This window comes from Trachemys scripta, chromosome 6 (assembly GCF_013100865.1).
Source record: "Trachemys scripta elegans isolate TJP31775 chromosome 6, CAS_Tse_1.0, whole genome shotgun sequence".
In the NCBI taxonomy this organism is placed as follows: Eukaryota; Metazoa; Chordata; order Testudines; family Emydidae; genus Trachemys; species Trachemys scripta.
Window position 1 is genome coordinate 31,301,662 of NC_048303.1, and position 22,511 is coordinate 31,324,172.

The 22,511-nt window shown below is 38.9% G+C and overlaps 1 protein-coding gene across 1 annotated transcript; it reads right to left on the reverse strand.

Moving 5' to 3' along the window:
- Nucleotides 1–13,203: 13,203 nt before the first annotated feature.
- ESM1 (endothelial cell specific molecule 1) lies at nt 13,204–21,884 on the reverse strand. The gene is made up of 3 exons (XM_034774211.1): nt 21,341–21,884; nt 15,444–15,599; nt 13,204–14,097 (listed from the first exon to the last, which is right to left on the reverse strand). Exons 1-3 carry the CDS (start codon nt 21,639–21,641, stop codon nt 13,997–13,999), a joined length of 558 nt encoding a protein of 185 aa, XP_034630102.1. The 5' UTR covers nt 21,642–21,884; the 3' UTR covers nt 13,204–13,996.
- Between the last annotated feature and the right edge of the window lie 627 nt (nt 21,885–22,511).

Here is a 22,511-nt window from a genome sequence, read left to right on the forward strand (position 1 = left end):
TGAAGAGACATGTGGTCGCAGGGGTGCAGCATACACCACTGCAGAGAATTCAGGTAGTACTGTAGCACTGGGAGGCTGTCATAATTTAGCAGACGGGACTGCCAGGGCTGTCTAAGTTAAATAGGGGTTGCTCTGGAGCAACCCAAGATCGGAAAGGTGCAATATTTAAGTTTGTTTCCTGTAACACACATAAGATGCACATACTATGCATATATCAGCAAAATACGGAATATAGAATGCTACACGTGAGCTACAGCTGTAGTATATTAATATACTTAGTTATACACACACTAAATTTGAAATTTAGTCATGTGCACATATTTGCATGCTTAACTGCCCATCTGTTTACAAGATGAAGTTTAACAAAGACAAATGCAAAGTGCTCCACTTAGGAAAAAAAAGCAGTTTCACACATACAGAAGGGGAAGAGACTGTCTAGGAAGGAGTACGGCAGAAAGGGATCTAGGGGTTATAGTGGACCACAAGCTAAATATGAGTCAACAGTGTGATGCTGTTGCAAAAAAAGCAAACATGATTCTGGGATGTATTAACAGGTGTGTTGTGAGCAAGACACGAGAAGTCATTCTTCTGCTCTACTCTGCGCTGGTTAGGCCTCAGTATTGTGTCCAGTTCTGGGCACCGCATTTCAAGAAAGATGTGGAGAAATTGGAAAGGGTCCAGAGAAGAGCAACAAGAATGATTAAAGGTCTTGAGAACATGACCTATGAAGGAAGGCTGAAAGAATTGGGTTTGTTTAGTTTGGAAAAGAGAAGACTGAGAGGGGATATGATAGCAGTTTTCAGGTATCTAAAAGGGTGTCATAAGGAGGAGGTAGAAAACTTGTTCACCTAGCCTCTAAGGATAGAACAAGAAGCAATGGGCTTAAACTGCAGCAAGGGAGGTCTAGGTTGGACATTAGGAAAAAGTTCCTAACTGTCAGGGTGGTTAAACACTGGAATAAATTGCCTAGGGAGGTTGTGGAATCTCCATCTCTGGAGATATTTAAGAGTAGGTTAGATAAATGTCTATCAGGGATGGTCTAGACAGTATTTGGTCCTGCCATGCGGGCAGGGGACTATACTCTATGACCTCTCGAGGTCCCTTCCAGTCCTAGAATCTATGAATAAACCTTAGCATTTGTATTATATGTGTAACAATAGTACGCAACGGCCCCGTCATGATCAGGGCTCACAGTGCTTGACACTCTACAAACACATAGAAAAACATGGCTTTATGTCAGAGTATTGACTGTTTAATTAGAAACAAGACAAAATGATAAACAGTTGAAGGGAAGTGGAGAAGGAGGATGAGAGTGAAGACAATATGATCATTGATTATATAGGTAAGCTATACCTACAACACAATGGAAACAAATAATCTGAAAGTTTCTTTTAATAAATATTTGATGTTCTGATCTACATCCGCACATCTGGTATTTTTGCCTAAATTTTGCATGCACAACTTTGATAAAGCCCATTGCTGGTTTTGTTTTTGTTTTTATTTTATATTGGTTATTTTATAAATAGAGAGAGAACTCTGGTTTTGAGGGGGAAAATAGGAGCTATTGAGAAGAGAAGACCAGAAGGCTGCTGTGAATGCTACAGTGGTGTCATTTGGTGAATTATACAAGCACTCGGTTCTTTGTGAACTGAATTAAAACATGTCAGAGGAGGCCCATGTTACCTGCCAGTGGAATCATTACCTTGTGTTTCCAGGCTTTTCTGGTTGTAAATTCTCTATTGGTGCAGTGGTGTACAGGAACCCTAACAGACTGAAGAATTCCTCCCATGATTTTGTGTTTGTTCTCTAATGGATGACGGAAATTTTATCAGTAGTTGGCAAACACATCCAGCAAATTTCTGTATTCACCTTCAAATACCCATTCTCACCTACATATAAATGTGTTTGCATGAAGAATAATTATTCCTAAAACATTTGTTTACATGCATGTTCATGAAGAAGCAAAAAAAAAAAAAAAAATGGCACAAATCTGGCAGAACCGAACATCCATTCAGAATTAGAGGAAATGTTCATGAATACTGTTTGATTTATTGTTGATATATAACACTACAGTAGGCACCCATCCCACACTCCAGGCTTTGTTACATATAATTAACATTCACAATATAGGGGCACATCCTCCACTATAGTCAAGTGCCACACCACTTAAATACCAAATCATAACAGCCATAATAATAACATCTTGTGAGGGATTTGCCTCTGCAGCACCCATGTGGACCATGAAGACCCAGCTAGAGGTCTCCATTGGTAGGATGCTGCTTCATGCAAGGTCCAGTATATGGCATTTTAGCCTTCCAGTCAAGGCATACTTCAGTCCTATCCCTTCTGGAGTGTTAAGCTCCAAAAGAAATCAGGAAAAACTACAATTCAAAACAGGGTCATCCAATGGATCTTCAGCATGATCCCACCCTTCTGTTCAGATCTGGTCTTCAAATAACGAAGTATTTCATCTGGTCTCACATGTCTTTGTCAGCCATTCTACCAGCAGGCTCATCAGACCAGTAAGCTACCTCAGTCTCCGGGGTGCAACTAGGCCTCTCTCACCTCAACTCTCCTACCTGGTCAGGCCTGAGGTAGGCTAGGTCTCCTCCTTTAAACTCCAACTTCCTGCCCAACATCTGCTGCAAGTGTATGGGGCGGGCCCAATTGGGCCCACAGACTCTCATTAACACTCTCCTTGCCATTGTGGGGCTTGTCTTCCCATCATAATCTCTTCCTCTGTCAAGCCCACCAAACATATGGGGGGCGGGGAAAGTTGGGCTTTGCAGTAAGTCAAGAAATTCTGAAAGCACTTTTAGAGAGCAAGGCTTGTCCAGTGGCTAGGGTACTAGCTTAGGACTCGGGATTCAGGTTCAAGTCCTTGCTTTTCCACAGACTTCCTGTGTGACATTGGGCAAGTTACGTGGCCTCTCTGTCCCTCAATTCTCCATCTGTAAAATATACTTTCCAAGGGTGTTATGAGGATAAAGATTGTGAGGTGTTCACAGAATGGTGATAGGGCCATATATATGTGCCTTAAATAGATCTCCCTATAATTTCTTTAAGATGAAAAGTGCTACATAAGCAAAAAACATTATTTTTTGAGTACAAGGTTTACAGGTAGCTAATTTTCTTTTTGCCTAGTTTGCTGGGATAGCCTGTTGAACTCTTAATGCTTCTGTCTCCTTCTTCATTAAGGATGCTATTTATAGATCTTTGGCTGTGTTCCACCTGAAGGTCATATTGTTTACGCAGAATGCGGATATATTGTGCTCTTTCTAAATACAGAACACGTTTTCAATCAATAAAAAACAGTCTTTTCCCAGCACAACAAGGGTGCGTAATTCCAAAGAAAGAGGATGGCTGAAAAACATTCATAATAAAAATATCCAGATACATATCATAAAACAGATCTTACATCTAAGAAGTGTCTGAATAAAGGGCATTTACCTTTTGTGAGTCTGACTAACCCAGTCTTATTTCTGAATTCCTGCACCAACTACTTCTAAACATAATTTAAATTCCTGAACAACTTCACACTCACCCAGCCCTCATGCTTCCATTGACATTATTGTTGTTATTGTCAGTTGTTGTAGAGGGCCTGTTGCTGATCCAATCAAAATCATGGGATATTTGCTTTGTTGGGAGCAGGATTGAGGCTATCCTCTTAATTAACTAAAAACACAAATGAAATAGAAAATGGGGAAATGTGAAGATGGTAAAACTTTTGTTTGCATGGATCTTTTTGACCTTCTCTATTTTTTCCCACCAAAGTGTTGCCAGTAAACTAAATGTGGCCTCTAAATTTTATAATGTGGCCATTTCCCTTTTTATTATTGAAACTACTTACAGGTCCTGGCACGGGTGCTCTTCACTGAACTGAGCAATTGTATTGAAACAGTTCTTTGCTGTCACTTCACATTAAGGTTGAGCGCTGCTGAGAGAACTTACCTGGCAAGTTCCCAGTGCTTCAGTGCTTGCCCACACACACACACACACACACACACACACCTGGGCAAAAGCTGGGCACCCCTCTCATTCCACGTAACTGCAAAACAGGGATTACTTCTGGGGAGAAAAATGCATAAGTTGTCATGAATGAGAATGACTACGTCACTTGAGTATGGCAGGAGCAAAGAGAATCTGCAAGCCTCTGAACCACGACTGATAATTTGATGGCCCAAAACTGTGTGTTTCAATGTAGTCCATTGCTCCTGCAGCCCTCAGCCCACCTATCACCCCCTATAATTATTAGAGATACAGTCAAAACAATGCCACAGACCTGAACACCCCCAAACCCTGGAGACGATCTGGACATGAATATAATCTGTGTTGTTTGCAACCTTCTCTAATAATTAATAATTTAATTATTATTAATTACTTATTATATTTTATTATATATATTATTTATTACAATTAATTATTTAAAGGCTTAACACATCTGTGCAGTGTTTTGATTAATTGTTACTTTATATACGGTAGGGTTGTGTTGTGTTGTTTTTTTTAAGTTGCATGTATGGCAGTGTTTGAAATGCCATCACATGTTGGCCCCTGCACCTGGGTACCATTTGTAACACATTACGTGTCATATGAACATAACATAAATGGCATCTAGAGACTGAGCCCAATCCAGCTCCTGTTGTCACCCTATTGCCCTCTGCAGCACCGGGGAGAGGAGAGTGCCAGGAATGGTGGGAGAAGGCGTTATGCTTGTACAAAGCATAATGGCCCAAATCCTCAAATGCATTTAGGTGCATAATTCCTACTGAAATCAATGGGAGTTAGGAACCTAAATACCTTTGAAGATCTGGGCTAAAGCCTCCAACGTCACATGTGGGAGCAGATTGAGGAGCAGGTTGTGTCTGTATAAAGGTACAGGCTGCCCAAGCTCTCCCCTTTTTAGTACACGGTAGTCACCATGACAAAGCCCCTGCCACTCCTGTGCATGCTCCCTCTGAGCTGATAAATGGTGCTGACAGCAGTAGCCAGCCTTTGTCACATGTCTTTCTAAGAGTGCCAAGCAACCAGAGCTGAGCAGGTTCACTAAGGGGAGCTGATAGTGGAAATAAGCTCCTCAAAGACTTTCTCTTTTCTGGTGTACCCATATAAGTTTTTTATATACTCACGCTGGATAGTATCAGTATTGCTAACCCCAAGCATTCAAAAGTCAGGAGTCAGGCCCCTAAACTCATGAGATTGGCTTAAAAATTACGAAATTGTTAAAATAATAAAATTTGCATCCTTTTTATTTGCGTTCTGGCTTTGAAGCCTTTGAGTCCATTGTTTGGAAGCTTTACTCTACAATCAAGAGAGTTAGAAACTTACTGAAAAAAGAAAAGTCGAAATTCCTAAAGCAGTCACCATAGTCCAGGAGCTGGAACTTCAAGACAAACACCAAATAATATGAGTCTTGTGACAAAAGCATGAGAATTGGCATCACTAACTATTCTATAAACCTGGTATATAAATATTCACAATATAGTGAATACCCACTAAATACATATAATTTACGCCTGTTCATATTTTGGGTTCAGCTCCCCAAAGGTATTTATGCTCCTTCCATTGAAATCAATAGAAGTTGGGAGTCTAAATAACTTTGAGGATCTGGGCTCAAATTATGAATAGGTATAAGTTATATGTATTTAATGGGTATTCACCATAGTAGCCTTCAAAACTTGTATCTTGAAGTTTCTGTTTTGATATCATTTTATGAATATCCTTGTTAAATTTGTTAGTCTCTAAGGTGCCACAAGTACTCCTGTTCTTCTTTTTGCGGATACAGACTAACACGGCTGCTACTCTGAAAACTACTTCTTTGAACATTTTGCTGAAGCCAGCCATTTTGTGCAGCTGCTGGAATGCAAACCAGAATTCCTCTGGTTTCTCCAACTGGAAAAAATACTGGCAGTGCTGAATTTCAGATATGTCTTCTCTTTGGATTCAGTGCATTTTATGTCCAGGGAGCCTTATAACGTTAAAAAGTTGAAAACCGTGAAGCTAAATTTCCAAATACTATTAGAGAGACAAGGTGGGTGAGGTCATTTCTTTTATTGGACTGACTTCTGTTGAGCGAGACAAGCTTTCAAGCTACAAAGAGCTCCTCTTCAAGTCTGGGAAAGGTACTCCAAGCGCCACAGCTAAATACAACGTGAACAGATTATTTAGCATAGGTAGTTAGCACATATTCTGAGGGACCATTCAAGATGGAGTGGCTCATTAGCACCTCTGTAGTCATAGAACAAAAAAAAGTGGGGGAGTTTAGTGGGTTACAGATTATAACAATGCTGTATATAAATGGTATTAGTGAACCAAGAACTCAAAGAGTGCCAAGACAAATACGAGTTCCTGAAACTGGCAAACATTGTTTGGGTTTCCTTTGAGGAAAAAAAAACCCCAAATGCTTGAAATATGTTATATAAGAAAAAGTTATACAGGAGTTAAAGGGAAGCTGCATAGGAAATGAATTGAAGCCCAAAATAAAAAGCAGGAATAGAAAACTAAAAATAACAAACAGGAAAATGTGACTCAGCTGCAAGGGCTCTCTTGAATTCTCCTTTGGTATTGTACCTGTTTTTATTTTTTCAGGAACATGCTAATATTGTGTTTGGATTTCAATAGCATTCCAGTTCATTATTTGTTCTTCAAAAATAGATGTTTCTCTTATGGGAAGGTGGAATATTTTCAAGTAATATTAATCTAAGTTCACTCATCCCAATTTATTACATAAAAAATCCATTTCCCATGGGTTTGTAGAAGGCAAAGTTTTTTATGAATGGCATATTTCAAAACTAAAAGAAAAGGAAAGTTCTCTTGAATAATGCAGTTAGTGCTGAGCATCAATGAAATTAGGAATCTAAACATTATTAAATGTTGCCATCTATTTAGGTTTCAAAAAGCAAGCCAGAAAATAAATCTGAGCTGTGGATATCTTGGGATTCCAATTAATTTATCAGGATCAGTGAGAATGTGATGCTAATAAAGTTAAAGAAATCTCTCTCTTTAGCTGTATACTGGGATACTTATTTACAGTAGACCCTTCTGTGTGCTCTGAAAATCATGCAGTTACAGGATTATGAAATTATTTATATTCTGGACATATAAAGCCAAATTCCTGATGATGCTAGTGGCCATGAGCACACAGGACAGGCCTTGGTCATAGAGTATGGCAGGGTAGAAGTATTCCACCACAATTCGGGCTCCCTGGAAACCAGCTCTTAGGTGGTTCTATGGATCTTTTGCAGGCATTAATTAAGAGGAGATATGGAGGGATGTTCTAGTATTTAGACATGAGTGCTGACTGTTTTAGCACCTGGCCAGAGCCCCAGACACACCCATTCTACACCTGGCACAAATAAACTATGCAGGTGGATTGTGAACAGGTCTGTGGTTGTCCAGAATACAGGAGCAGTTTTGCAGTACTGATGCTGCCTATTTCAAGAGGAAAACAAAGATAGACAGAATTTAGCCCACAATGCATATGTATAATCTTTAAGATAATACTTTTAACTGTAGTGATGTTTCAGTACTTTCTCCTTTTATTGCCAAAAGCCATTTTTGCCCTAAGCTTCACTCAGATGCGTAGATAGACATAAATCCAATGCAAACCACATTGGGAAGTGTCAAACTGGAGGCTATCATGGGCTCTGTCAAGAGACCAGTTCCAACCTGTAAAATTCCTATTTTCTTCAGACACAACAACAAAAACAGGAAATATTTACCAACTTCACAGGTGTCAGGAAATGCTTTCAAAACACTGTGGCGACCTAAATAGCTCCATTTAAATAGCTATCAAGCAGGCACACAGATGCTAATAACTGTATTCTTGTTAAAAATATATACTTTGGCATGTTTTCCTTAATGTGTGCTCCTCAACAGCCTATAACGGTGTATTTACACAGTAATTCTGATGGCGGAGATTAGACAGTAATATGTCTCACACAACTTGTGTTAATATATTTATAGACTTCCAAGGTAATTTTAAAAAAGGTATCAATAACTCTGTACTGTTAAAGCTGATACAATTGTTTATCAGGAAAGCTTATCTATATTGGAAATGTATCTACTGTACACTATGTGGACAGAATACTGTATTCCAATAAATTTCAGGCTTTTCTGTTCTTCTAGCTATGTATTTTAGACATACATATAAGACAAGTTTGAAATGTAGTAGGATATACTATCATATACTATATCTGGATATAATATAGAATATTATACAATCTATAATATCAAGTATATGTATATTATAGATATATTTGTAATGCAAAAATGTTTACAATAAATTGTATATTTTTAAAACATCAAAATCCATTTGAAAAGGATCCCAAGACATCAACAATTTTAAGATCTAATCTGGCTAAATTCTACTCAGGTGAGTAGCCCCTATATGATCGTGTATGGATACACTGCTTGTATGGGTGTCTGATATAACAGGATGTCTTAATACATTAAAACAATGGGACTACTCACATAAGTAAGTTTTAACGTAATCAGGCCCTTTTGCTTTAAAGTGCATATAGAGATATAAATTGATAGTTTCAATTATTTATATCTGATACATTCTACATATATAGGGCAATGTAGAGGGTAAAGCTTTTTAAATATTAAACTATGGCATTAAGAATTCCTGCTTGCTGATGGATCAGCTACTGTGATAATAATGGCACAACACCACATATGAATCCGAATTTCTAATAACAGTCTCACCCACATTAGTATTGATGTACAAATACTGACATCACTAAAGAATTAAAATTCTATACTAATGGGTCTCAAACTTTTTTTACGTGGACCACTTGAAAATTGCTGGGGGTCTTGGCAGACCACTTAATGATCTTTCCAAATGTTGTTTGTACCATTAGCTAACTATTGTAAAGCGCATTGGATAAAAGCACTATATAAAAAAACCCTTAATAATAATTAAAGTTTTTTGGTTCTACAAATAAAAACACACAACTCATATTTTAATATCAGTAGTCTTACATTTCTAATGCAATGGATGGGCCCTCTCTCCCCCACCAGGGCAGCTCCCAAGCTGGGGCTGGGAAGAAGGGGGGTCTCTCCCCCGCCACGGCAGCCCCCAAGCTGGGGCTGGGAAGAAGAGGGGTCTCTCCCCCGCCACAGCAGCCACAGAGCTGAGGCTGGGAAAAGGGCCATCTCTCTCCTGGAAACCGCAGCCCTGGAGCTGGGGAAAGTCGCCTCTTTTTCTGGCTGTCGCAGCCCTGCATATCCCAAATTCCCCCCCACCCCCTTTTCTCACCCCACTTCCCCCTCCCACCTACCACCTATTCCCTCCAAGGCAACCACCTCACTTACATGTGTGTGGCCCTTCATTCTCTCATGTGTGGCCACCCATGCATGCACCTTAGAGGGAACTATCTGCAGACCACCTGAATGGAACTTGCAGACCACTGGTGGTCCACGGACCACAGTTTGAGAACCTCTGTTCTATACATTAAATGCCAAGAAAAATTAATCTTATAAAATATCATGCCAACCCTTTATATTTTAGGAGTGAAAAGTGTTCATGATTGAATTTCTGAATCAAGTGAGGAAGGAAGTGAAGCTGAAAAGAAGACCACTTAAAACACAGAGAAGCAGAAGAAATAGATAACATGGGGCTTACTAGGAATTAAACTAATGCCAAAAAACCATCCCAATCAGAATGGCTACATTTGAAGGATAGAACAGGAGGCAACGGGAAAAGGAAAGGGAAAAGGCGGGTGGTGGAAGGATACAGACAGATGTAAAGGAAGCAGAAGGCAAGGCACAGAAAACCGGGGAGGTGGAAATGAACTAGCAGAGAACCTGAAAATCAGGAAGAAAAAGCAGTTAAGTTTTATTTTCAATTAATTTGATATGCATTTCATTAGCACTGAGATACTGTGGTGATGGCCACTATACAAAACCCCAAATTAGACGGATCACTTTTAACTGTTATTTTCCCCACTAATAAAAAAGTTATATTTAAAAACCCAAATAGTTTTTCTTTCTCCCTTTAGAATATCAACATCAGGCCATTTCATAATCATAGTATGTATGGGAAGTGGAAGGCAGGGTAGAAGGCAGGTTGCATTGCTGGCAGCATTAGCAGCCTCAGAGGAGACAGCTCTAATACACAGGGCGCTGGCCCTACCCCTTTTGCACACATGGATGACTGCAGTGGTGGGAGCCCTGTATACACATTTTACGTAGGTGTAAGAAGGGGCATTTCCTGAAGTGTTCCCTAGAGTCAGGTGGTATTATGCGTTTCAGTGGCCCAGTGTCTCAAACCATTCTGCCGAGCAGTGTACTTTTTCCAACTACCCAGTACACTGCTACATCACAAGGACCATAAATGTGCCCTTGGTTTCAGTTCATTGGTAATGTGCTTGTATAGTATCAATCGACACTATATATTTTCTTACCTAGCGTAATTTGAAAATCACTGATTCCCTGCTACTATTAGTGCTTACGGTCAAATTTTGAAGCAATGACCTGTAATAGTGATCTCACTCTTTGTTTGGTTTGGGTTTGAATTTTATTCTGCAATTCATGTGCTCCAGGATTTTTACTGCTGGTATTTCCATAATCCCTTCTAGGAATAATGACCCAAACACGTAGCAGTCAGAAGGATTTGAAGTTCTCTTTTCTACAAGACAGTAATTCCAAAATTATTCAGTCCATTCAATTAAACATTGGTCCTTTACGTAGCATCCATCTTAATCCCAACAAAGGGAATACTGCCTGCCAAAGAGAAGGAAACTCTTAAGAACCTGTTGTTCCTTCTTGATGTATCCTACATATAATTCAGGTTTGTCTTATTATATCACTTTTGTATTTTTTACTATGACATAGGAATGAAAGGAACCCGGTATTTTTCTCTCAGTAGCACACCAGTGTGTTGTTTTAAGAGCATAATGGCTATTTACTGCTGTTTTTTAAAATGTGTTAGTAAATCTCAAGCTCAAGTAGAAGTAGAAGCCAACATAACAATATGCCATCTGATAATAGCTCCAGTTTGGCAGTGAGAATTTTCAGAGGCAACAGAATTTGGGTCAGGCACATAATTCAAGGGAAAATCCAAATTGGGGGTGATCTAGCCTGCTGAATGGAAGTTACACTGATGTGCCAATGGCTGTCTCTGCACTTACCTTTTGGCTTTAAATTACCCACTGTTACTACCACTGATGCAGCTCCATTGGCGGTAGTGTGGTAGGAGTGCTAATGTCTAACTCTCCAGGTTTAGACAACAAAATGGTAGAAGTGGTAGCTGTTGCACGTGTCTGCACTAGGGTTTGCACTGTTGCGTCCACCAGTATAGAACTTTGTTCACATCACAATGTCACATTAGAACCAGTTTTAGCTGTTGAGGATTGGTTTATGGGATTACCTGTAACTAGAGCTCTGGGGAAATTTCAAGCAATTTCACAAATTTGACAAAAAATGAGGGAAAAACATTTTGTAAAATATTTACAAGCTCCTCCCCCTGCCTATTTTCTCACTGGAATTAAACCCTCAGAGTTTATATAATCTGTGTGGATCTGAAAGAAGAATTTTGGCCATAATATGCAATTTATTTGCTGCACCCGCAGTAGCTGTGACATTATCATCAATTTTACAGTCTGATTCATGGACAGACACAAAAGACTGGTTTATAGGGGATTTATTGAACAATAATAAACATATACTTTTTTAAAACCAACCAGCTTATTAGATTTACATTCAAGAATCCATAATGTCATTCATGACACTGTAGGAAATAAAAAAAAAAAAAAAGCATGTAAGTATTTAAAACATTTAAATAACTTTCTCTGGCCCAATAAAGAATATGGCTCTGACCCTGTTCCCATTGAAGTCAATGTAGAAATTGTCACTGACATCAGTAGCCGCAGGATCAGCCCTTATGCTTGTAAATGTTTCAAACCAATACAGCATTTTACAAGGGTACTGTTTGTGCTACTGTAGTTGTGATTGTGACAGTACTTCCATTAAAATCCCTACTTCAATCATAACAATTCAGCCCAATCTAAAAGGTGTTATATGCCAGCCATGGTATTCTGTTTCTTTTTCTGACTGTTGTAGCTAGAGTCTATTTAACCACTTTTAATTGGTAGACATTCCCTGTTGTTACATATTTTTTGTTCTTTAAGGGCCTAATGCAAAATCCATTGTAGTCAATGGAAAGACTCGGGTTTACTTTAATAGGCTGTGATCAGTCCCTAATAGCCCTGAAACAATTTTGGGTTTCTTTATTGGATTCTTTTACATACGTTTTCAGATCCTGCACCAAATTGCCATCACTATGGCCTGCACCTTCTCCCACTGAAGTTAATAACAAAACTATCATTAATTTCAATGGAAACCAGACTGGGTTTCCAATGAGACCGATTTATTTTATGAGCCAGATCCTCAGATATGTAAATCAAAGTAGCTCCTTTGACTTAAACAGAGCTAGATTAATTTACACTATCTAAGAATCTGTCTCTTTTTCTTTTTTTAAGTAAAACCACAAAGTATTGATTTTTACAAATGGGTTTCTGCCACACAGGCAGTAATGGCTATTATATAAGTAGGACTTAAGATGTGCCTATATAAACATTATGATGTTTTATGCCATATTGATACATAACCAAATATGGATTGACTGAGTAATTGGCCACTTCTACAACCTCTTAAGGGGATAATGGGGATGAAGGATTAGGCACTAAGAAGGGGATGAAGAATTAGGTACTAAGGTACCCTAGTGTCTCCAGAATCTCTGACATGGATTATTTATAATGCACATGTATGCTGATACTCCAGTACTCCTTCAGGTCTATTGCAGGCTATTGAACACAAAAACCACCCTTGGGAATATATTTTAACATTGTATGTGTTTTTACATAATGCCAGTTAAGTAATGCACATTGTATACGTTCAAATGATGAGTTTAAAGCGGCGGTTTTCAAACTTCATTTCACCACGACCAGGGCTGGCTCCAGGGTTTTGGCCGCCCCAAGCAGCCAAAACAAAAAAACCCAACCAAACAAACAAAAAAGCCACGATCGCAATCATGATCTGCGGCGGCAATTCGGCGGGAGGTCCTTCGCTCCCAGGCGGAGTGAGGGACCATCTGCCGAATTGCCGCCGAATACCTGGACGTGCCGCCTCTGTCCGGAGCGGCCGCCCCAAGCACCTGCTTGCAAGCTGGTGCCTGGAGCCAGCCCTGACCAGGACCCCCTTCTGACAACAAAATTACTATGTGACTGAAGGGGGGGCCAGGGGATTGGAGCCCGAGCCCCACCACCCTGGGTGGGGGATTAAGGGGCCAGAGCCCGAGTCCCGATGCCCCCAGTGGGGTGGAGTTCAGGTTTGGGCTTCAGCCCTGGGTCCCATCAAGTCTAATGCATTAAAATGGGGTTGCAACCCACTTTGGGGTCCCAATCAACAGTTTGAGAACCGCTGGCTTAAAGTAATGTTTACATCTTGTTAATTGTCACAAAACTAACAAAAGCCAGAATATTCGAAGTTAAAGTTGATTTATTGAATTCACACCGTTGTGCCCTTTACATTAGTATTATTCTTGCTGGTGTGACTCAAGGACATCAGTTTTTAACTTTGCATTTCCAAGCTTTTGTCAACTTCCATCACCCTAATGTTGGCTCCACGTCAGCAGCTTTTACTCACATAAAATATCCATTGAATTCAACAGGAATTTCCTTGCACGGGGAATGCAGGAACTGTTCAAATGCCAGTGGGGAGAGGTGTTGGTTTTCAATATTACTATACATTCAACAATCCATAATACATTTTAGTGTTCAAATACTTATCAAAACAAGTATCAAAAATCATATAAACTGTACAGTCTATTTTGTAAGTAAACATTTTTTCTGACGATGCACACAATCACAATTGGTCTTCAGAGGTTACATTTTCATATGCTATAGATGTACTTTGTTTTTAAAGTGTGTTGTTGCATATTCAATAATGTGTGAGAAATGCGGTCATTAGAAAGTCCTACCAATGTAAGTAAATATCAGCGAGGATTTAACCATTTCTTTACTGGAGAGCTAATTACTTTCTCTTTGACAAATTCCTCCTTTACAGAGTTACCATCCCCCGATGCCATGTCATTCTCTAAAAGTTAAAAACAAAAATGAATATCACATAAATTGGGTTAAATACAATGTTTTTTATACATCTATATCTCTAGGCTGGAAAACACTTTTTTGAAAAATCTCTGGTGATAATCCATGTTATTAGTCTACCTGTTTGCCTCCAGCGTCATCTAGTTACATTATTTCCCCAAAATGATAGCCTGTAAGAAGTGTGATCTAATAAGCACAGGACTGAGAAGCAGGAGATCTAGGTTCAATTCTCAGCTCTGGCCCAGACTTCTTGTGTGAGCTTGGGCAAGTTGCTTAACCTCTCCGTGTCTTGATAACAACAACCGGGGCTAGATCATCAGCTGATGAAAATAGGTGAATTTATACTGGTCACATTAGCTGTAGATTTGGCCCACAGTATGTACCTGGCTCATGAAGACTCATTAATATTAAGCAAAGTCCTTTGGGATCCTCATATGAACTACTATGAAATATGTTACTGTCATTAATTGGTCTGTCTCAAGTGGTGAGTGAATATTAGAGGTTTCAAGGTCTAGGTGAAACCTGGACACATTAAAGCCAATGATAAAGCTCCCATTTACTTCAAACTTTGGGTCTGCAAAACATTTGGTGAGAAAACAGGTGAGAGAACAGAATAGGTGAGAAAACAGAAATGGAAAGCTCATGAGAACAGGGTATCTCAAAGATACATCTCTCCATCCTCCCACCAAATACACCCGGATCCCCGGTAAATCTTTAAAACTCTGGAAACATCTGATGTATGTAGGTTTAGCTAGATGTATAATCTTTAAATAGAATAAATGCCTGTAACTATAAAAAAAAATCATTTTCAATTTTCAATCTCAGTTAATTTATTATTTCAAAGTAGTTTTCCCATGTGATGAGCAACTAAGCTAATTTGATGCAAAAAGCAGTTTGCTGTAGAATTAAAGAACATGTAAAGTTCACTAAAGCGTGGTCTTCACTGGGAAAAAAGGTGATTTTATTACCATGTGTCAGCTAACACGTGTGGACAAGGCTATTATAATTTTCACACGTTAGCTGGGAAGGTAAACCTGACCTACACCTTCCCCCCACAATTTACCTTAACCTGCTGAATACATGCTAAAACTACAAACTTCCTTTTCCAAACTAGGATTTAAACACATTTTATTTACACCCTGTTTTCCTAATGTGGATGCACCTATATGTAATTCTTTGTCTATAACAAGCTTAGTAAAACATTACTGTGAGCTCTCAGTGGGGAAAAATAAAACCTGCATTGTTACTTATTTGCATAGCACCGTCTGTGTACACATACACAATATACAATGTGCTGGTTGAGCAACTAAAATGAAGTGCCCCGTCAAGTCTTACCTGTATGTGAAATTAATTTTCGTCTATTTGGTGGCTTTGAAGCAGAAAGTTGGAAAAACGGGAACTTCAAACACTTTCCAGTTACTCTGTCGCATATACCAGACTGGCAGTTACAAGTTTTTCTGCATTCCATTCCATAGGTACCATAAGGACACTCTGAAAGAAGACAAATTCAAAAGCCTTATCTACCAAAGTAATCCCAAAAGGTGCAGTTCCTATTCTATGCTGGTTCTTTTACTGCACTCATCACTGCAGTATCTGAATGCCTTCTGTAGTGGTTTGCTATTAGTTTTCTTAATATCTTGTCTGCATATGTTCTTAAAAGTAAAAGAACTTTCATTGGGATTTAAGCATGCTGAAATGCCAACTTTTGTTTCAAGTAGTTTCCACTTATTATTGATTATAATTATTCTTTAATTTCCATTATACATCTTTCATCCCCAATAGTATGTGCAATAATCACAAATGTATTTAAAAATTTATCCTGATTAACATTTCCCTGAAGCACTTGTAGCATTATACTGCAAATTATAGACAATGTAAATGTTGAGCATAAGTATGCAATTATACGGGATGTATAGTTAAAAATATATGCAGATCTGATGGTTTCTTTAATCCAATTCACACAAATAATCTCCCTTAACAACAGGAATACTTCAGAGTTTCTTAAACTTACAGTCCAGGCTCAATATTAATTTAAGTAAATTTATAATTAATTTGTATTAAGGACAACAGAACCTTCCTATCAGCCTCCACTGAAGCTGCCAAATCCTGCCTTAAGGAGCTATCCAGCATGGTAAACCTCTTCATCAATCCTGAGTGCCTACAACCCACAAGAAAACCCAGCACCAAGTGCTGTGAAGAATGATCATATTACTTTGTTGAAAAGCTCACGCTCATTTGGGAAGGCTTCTTAAAACGGCATGTATCTGCTCCCTCTATGCCAGCCAACAAAGAGCCCCTTGCATGTCCAGAGTGCAGAACATTCACTTCTAAAAAGTACTGGACACTGTATAGGAATCTCAGTGCAAGACTTGTGAATCTGACCCATGCCCTTCCTGCCTTCTGAAAGACAGCCATGAGCAACTGGTGCCAACACCTCGTTCAGAGACGGAATCTTCCTTTCCTCCTTTCAACATGCAATAGTTTGAAATTCATCCTTCAGCTACTTTCATTAGTTTGGAATTTATCCCCAAGAAATATCAAAGTTAGTATTCGTTGTGGGGAGGAGCTGAGATGACTCAGTTTGGACAGCTTCTCCTGGGTTCTGATATGAAATTATACAAGGAAATATGTAGTAATGTAAAGATCCTAAATTGTCAATATTTAAAGTCAAACATTTTATTTCGAAATCCAGATACAAGATGGCTCTATCTAGACCTTTAACAACATTTGAGGAGCTCACCCAGGAGCAAGCTGGAACAAAAGGTTTAATTTGTAAGATATGTAAAATTTTGATTGGAAAAGATGTTAAAAAAATAACCCAGATGAAAAGATGGGTGAGGGATTTATGTGGGACAGGGGAGATTCATCTGCAATATGAGTAGCTCAGAAAATTTTTATAAATTACTGCATAGATGGCATTTGACTCCAATTAATATCCAGCATATTTTTGCTTCTAGGAAAATGCTCTGTTGGAGGGGTTCTGGGGAAAGGGCAAGATACTTGCACATGTGGTGGTTATGTCCAGAAAGAAGGTTTTGGAAGGAAATTATTGAAGAGATTCATCTTATGACAAAATGTCAGCTTCCTAGAGATCCCCTGACCTGCTTGCTTAATGCTCTGGAAAAGGATCAACATTTTAAACAGAACAACAAATTAATTTATTTTTGATAGCTAGCAGCAACACTTTGTATTGCACTTTTTTGAAAATATGTAACTTCTCTTATGGAATTGTCATATAGTAAAATAGGGACTATCCTTGTGATGGACCAAATGTGAAAGTGACAAAAAGAGGACAGGTATTTAGAAATTTGCTCACCCCTTTTTAGCATATTCAGAGGAGGGCTCCCCCAGACAAGAAGTCAGGATCTTTAGACACATTCTTCTAACATTAATTTGATCCTGAATAAGTAATAAATAATGTATGATGCAGTATGATTTATTGTAAGTTTGCCTTATTAAAAAGTTTTTTTAAAAAAAAGAAAAAGAAACTCACCTTGGATACATTGTTTCTAACCAACTACCACCCTACATTAAGCCTCCCATTTATGAGCAATCTTACAGACAAGCTAACCAAAGGCCAACAACTAGCTCATCTAATCACTGAGTCAAGTACAAGTCTCGAGTCTTATCTTCAAGGGGCTCAATGGCCTGGGCCCAGCATATCTAAAAGATTGCCTAATGCTCCAGGACAATCTCAGGCACAATGGAACTTTCTATGGTAAGGGAAAGGCTCATCTGTATAAGAGACAGAGCTTTCCCAGGGGTCAGTCTGAGACTGTGGAACAAACTCCCACAGCACATAAAGACCATCACAAACCTTGCCACCTTCTGCTCCAAGTGCAAGATACACTTCTTCAACCTGCCTTCTCTAGCATAAACAGTGTGACAGATATGGCAGTTTCCTGCAATATTCCTGAAAGACCTCGTGGTATTGAGTTTACGTATTACTGGGGGTCAGAATTGTATGTAACTTCTTGATGGGGGAGATGTGACAAATATTACAATCCCATGAAGTATCTTAAAGGTCCACCATGAAGTATCTTAAAGGTCCATGGTTTTAAATAAATGGCTTGTATAACTGTGTTCTGCTGCATTGCGGGAGGGCTACCACAGTTCCTCCAGGAACTAAAAACAGTGGGTGATGATTAAAGCAAATCAGCCATGTTGTAATCCCCACACACAGAGGAACCATCTCTGGGGAGGCTTGCATATACTAGTTCAAACTAGATTCTCCAGAGGCCAACAGAGCAAGAAAGGACTTTTGGAGAAATGACTGAGTTTAAATGGACTCAGGGCCTTCTTTCTGATTGAGCAAATGAACAGGACCTTCTGTCCAAAGGGGGGCTCCAATCCTTTGAGGGAGGAGTTGGAAGGACTGCAGCCAACTGAAGCCCCATAAGACTGGTGGGTGACCTCTGGTAAGCTTTTGGCAGGATATAGGACCTTCGATTGTTTTTAATATGTTTTCTCTATAATGCTTTCACCTTAAAAATAAATGTGCTTGCTTATAAAGAGCTGTGTAGTAACATATAAGTGCTAGCAATTACAGCTGTTCATAACTTTCAAAGAGAAAGCAAAGTGCAGATGTTGGCCTTTTTAGGCAGTCTGGCTTGCTGGAAATATTACAGCGTAGGTAGGAAACTATGCAGCCTGGGACAAACCCTGGTCAGGAGAGAGAGAGACATGGGTCTCTACCCAAGAGAGATGACAGCAGAGGAGCCAGGAGCCTAGTGTGGGTGTCCTTGGTGGATCACTGAGGGCGAATACAGTGCAGGTGCCTTGAACTGTGACACACACATAGCAGTGTACAATTAAAACAACAATAAAACCCCACCAAAAGAAAACACTGCTCAGACAATTCTCATCTAAGGGAGAAGATGAAGGAAAGAATAAACACGTGACAGATGTTAGGCGTATTGCTTAATGCACTACTGGAAGGTGTTCAGATACTGCAGTGATGAGGGAGGTATAGGAGTTTATATAGAATAGAAATAGAATATAATAATAAACACACACAAGTCCATATGGGAATAATCTATGAGTTTATCAATTTTTTGTCCAGGTTTTAAAGGACTGAGAAATTGGAGTAATTTTTTCTGTTAACTGTTAGAATTTTATGTACAATAAAGCCTGATCCTGCTGCCACTGAAGTCAATTGCAAAACTCTCATTGACTTCAATGGGAGCAGTACTTCACTATGACAAAAATAACAAAAATATTAAAATGATAGTTCCCAATAAAAGGGCAAAGCATCAGATCTCTGGACTGTTTATTCTAATTTGGTATTAAAATAGTAATAAATAATGAGACCATGTACTGACATAACACTTTTCATCTAAGGATCTCCAAGAACTTTACAAAGACTGATTAACACTTTGAAATCTTGAACAAGTGACTTAACCTCAGATTACCAGTTTGTAAAGTGAGTCAATGGCACAGTTTAGGACAGAACCCAGGAATCATGATATATTTTAAATATTTAAATCCCCCCGACTGCTAGGAGTATGCTCTGCTACCAAACTTACAAAGAGTCATAGATACAATAACTGCTCAGCACTATACTTTCCATATTAAAATTCACAGATGGCTAAAAGGAGACTGTACTAAGTCAGAGGATGAAGGAGAAAAAAGTGCATTAGGAATGAGACTGATAAAACATCGCACAAAGGAATTTATGTGAAAAGAGCTCCTGAGTATTGTTATAAAACTAATCATGACTCTTTTGAAGTCAATTGGAGCATTTTCATTGGTTTCAGTGGGGCCAAGATTTCACCCTGAGTTTTCTACATATTCTTGCAGCAGCATAACCTCATCCTGCTCCAGAGATTCAGAACTCCTGTTACTCAGCATTTCTTTTAGCCCATTCTTAAATGTACAATTACAAAGAACTTTTCATGAGCAAGCAAAAGTATATACTTGTTTTAAGTATTTTTTGTATAAATTATAGATGGTATTTTGCACTACAATACAATCAATAAACTACAAATCAAATAGTATCAACCAACTCAATAACATACAGTTTTACAGTTGACTGCACCTAAACTAGGACTTTAGACCATAAAATTATAGTCCATGAAAATAAAACTGGGTCAAGAATCATTTAAAGATGAAGGGCTTCCTCCTCAAGCATGCATGTGAGTAACTTTGCCTGTGTGTTACATGTATGTATTATATGTGAATCCATTTACATGTGTTTTTGCAGGATCTGGCCCTAACCCATTTCTTTCTCAGCACGTTCACAGACATCTAACAACCACCTAGATTTCTTAAGTTTTGCGGATGTTATTTCAGAAGAGAGTCTGTATCTACAAATTTAACTGGCAAAGGAATTCATGGTAGACACTGACTCACTGCATTTGTGCCCTATTCAGTTATTTATTTATTTTATTTGGAATTTGTACATCATAATTTTCTGTAGTTTAATACTTTTTCTCCTTTAAGAAAATCTCCTATTTAATGTGACTGGAGTATGTATTTGATGAAGGGATGCCATCCTGCTCTGTGCTTAAGGAAATCAATGTGCAGGTTCCACGGGGAAAATGTTATCGCATATTGATCATTCAGATGATTTTAATATCCCAGGGCCATTTCATTCCTGGTATAACCTTACTGAAACCAGTGAAATTACATCAATGATGAATTTGGCCCCTGAGGTCATGCTATCAGACTGTGTAAACTCTGGGCCCTCATACCATAGTATCTGAGTACCTCATACACGCTAATGAATTAATCCTCACAATATCCCGGTGAGGTAAAGTAGTACTATTATTCCCATTTTATTGGTGGAGACTTTAAGCCCCGATCAGGCAAGTTACAATGCATGGGGGAACCTCTGTGTCTGTGCAAAGCCCAGTGGGCTCCATGCAGGTGCAGAGATCCACTAGCATCGATCTTCTTGCAGGACTAGGGCTTTTATAATTTGTCCAGGTTTGCACAGTCAATCAATGGCAGTGCCAAGACTAGTACTCAGGTCTTCCAAGTTTCAAGCCACCAAAATATTTCTTCACAAATCTCCCAATCCAACTTGAAGAGATATTTTCATTTTAAATACCCTTAAACAGCGGAAATAGAAGCTCTTTTAATATGAGAGGCTATTTTTCCACTCTCCTCTTTGCAAAGGATAATATTATTGTTTGAAATGAAAAAATCCCACTTTTAAATTTTAACTTTCTGCAAGTAGAATGCCAGCAGTAAATTTAGATAGTAGATGCATGCAAGTGAATATTGTTTACCTTTGCAGATACCAAATTCATCACCAAAGTCATCCTCCTCAGTGTAAAACTGGCACTTCAGCCCAGGCCCACATTTGACACCATCCATACCTGAGACAGTGCGGTAGCAAGTCTCCCCCAAGGCTGCTGCACAGACTCTGCAGCAGCCACAGTCATCAAGCACTGTTCGCTTACAGCGCAAAGTACTTTTACACACATTACTGTCACAAGGTTCGGGGCAATCTACTGCATATTTTGCACTCCAAGCAGTTCCGATGTGCGCTGGTACCAGGAGGATGGTGAAAAACAGGAAGCTCTTCATGTCTAACAGTGATAAATGCTCAGTTCCAAAGAGCAGGTTTAATGTTCAGCCTTGTGGTTTTATGCTGAAGGAAGCAGCAATAAGGAATCCAAAGTAGTAGCTGCACATCAGCCTACAAGTTTATGAGCTTTATACGGTGTGTTGCCCACATGCTTCACCGTCGTCAATTTCCTCAGTCCGACAGTGCTGTCCTCCTGCCAGCCTCCCTTGTTTTAGTTTGTGAAATCCAGGATGAAGGTTGGATTAGCACTCTGCTGCCATCCAGGAATTGAAAAGCCTGAGCTGATGTAATCTGTTATGTTTAGTTGGTTGTTTTGCATGAGGACTAAAAACGCTCTCACATCCGTCTCAAATGCTCAAGGACGTCTGCCAAAAACAAAAAACAAAAAAATTCAGTAGGTTACATACCTTCTTTCAGGACAGGAATTGTTCTGACACTGAACATATCACTTACAGAACCGCTTTGTCCTACAAATAGTGTTCATGAGGCCAGGTGAAAAATCGTGTCCAACTGTATCAGTGCTGAAGGAAGCTCATTTTAAAAAATAAGTCCTTGCTTTCTCCTCAATAAGTAAATGAATGGCTACTTTAAAGAAGAAAATGTGATTATGCCATTTAGCTAACATAAGAGCAAAAAATGCGACTGATACTTTTGTTGCTTTGCACTGAACAGGATACTCATAAAAACAAAAGATCAGTTTCATCAGCATTTAGTTAGATATATTTTTCATTCAAAGAGATCAATGCTAAACCTACTAAATGAGTCAGACAGAAGTCAGGACATTATAGGTCCCACTCCAGAAACTTCAGAAAATGATCAATTTCCTAAAATTACCTAAAGATCACAGGGAAAAGCTCAGCCTCTCACCA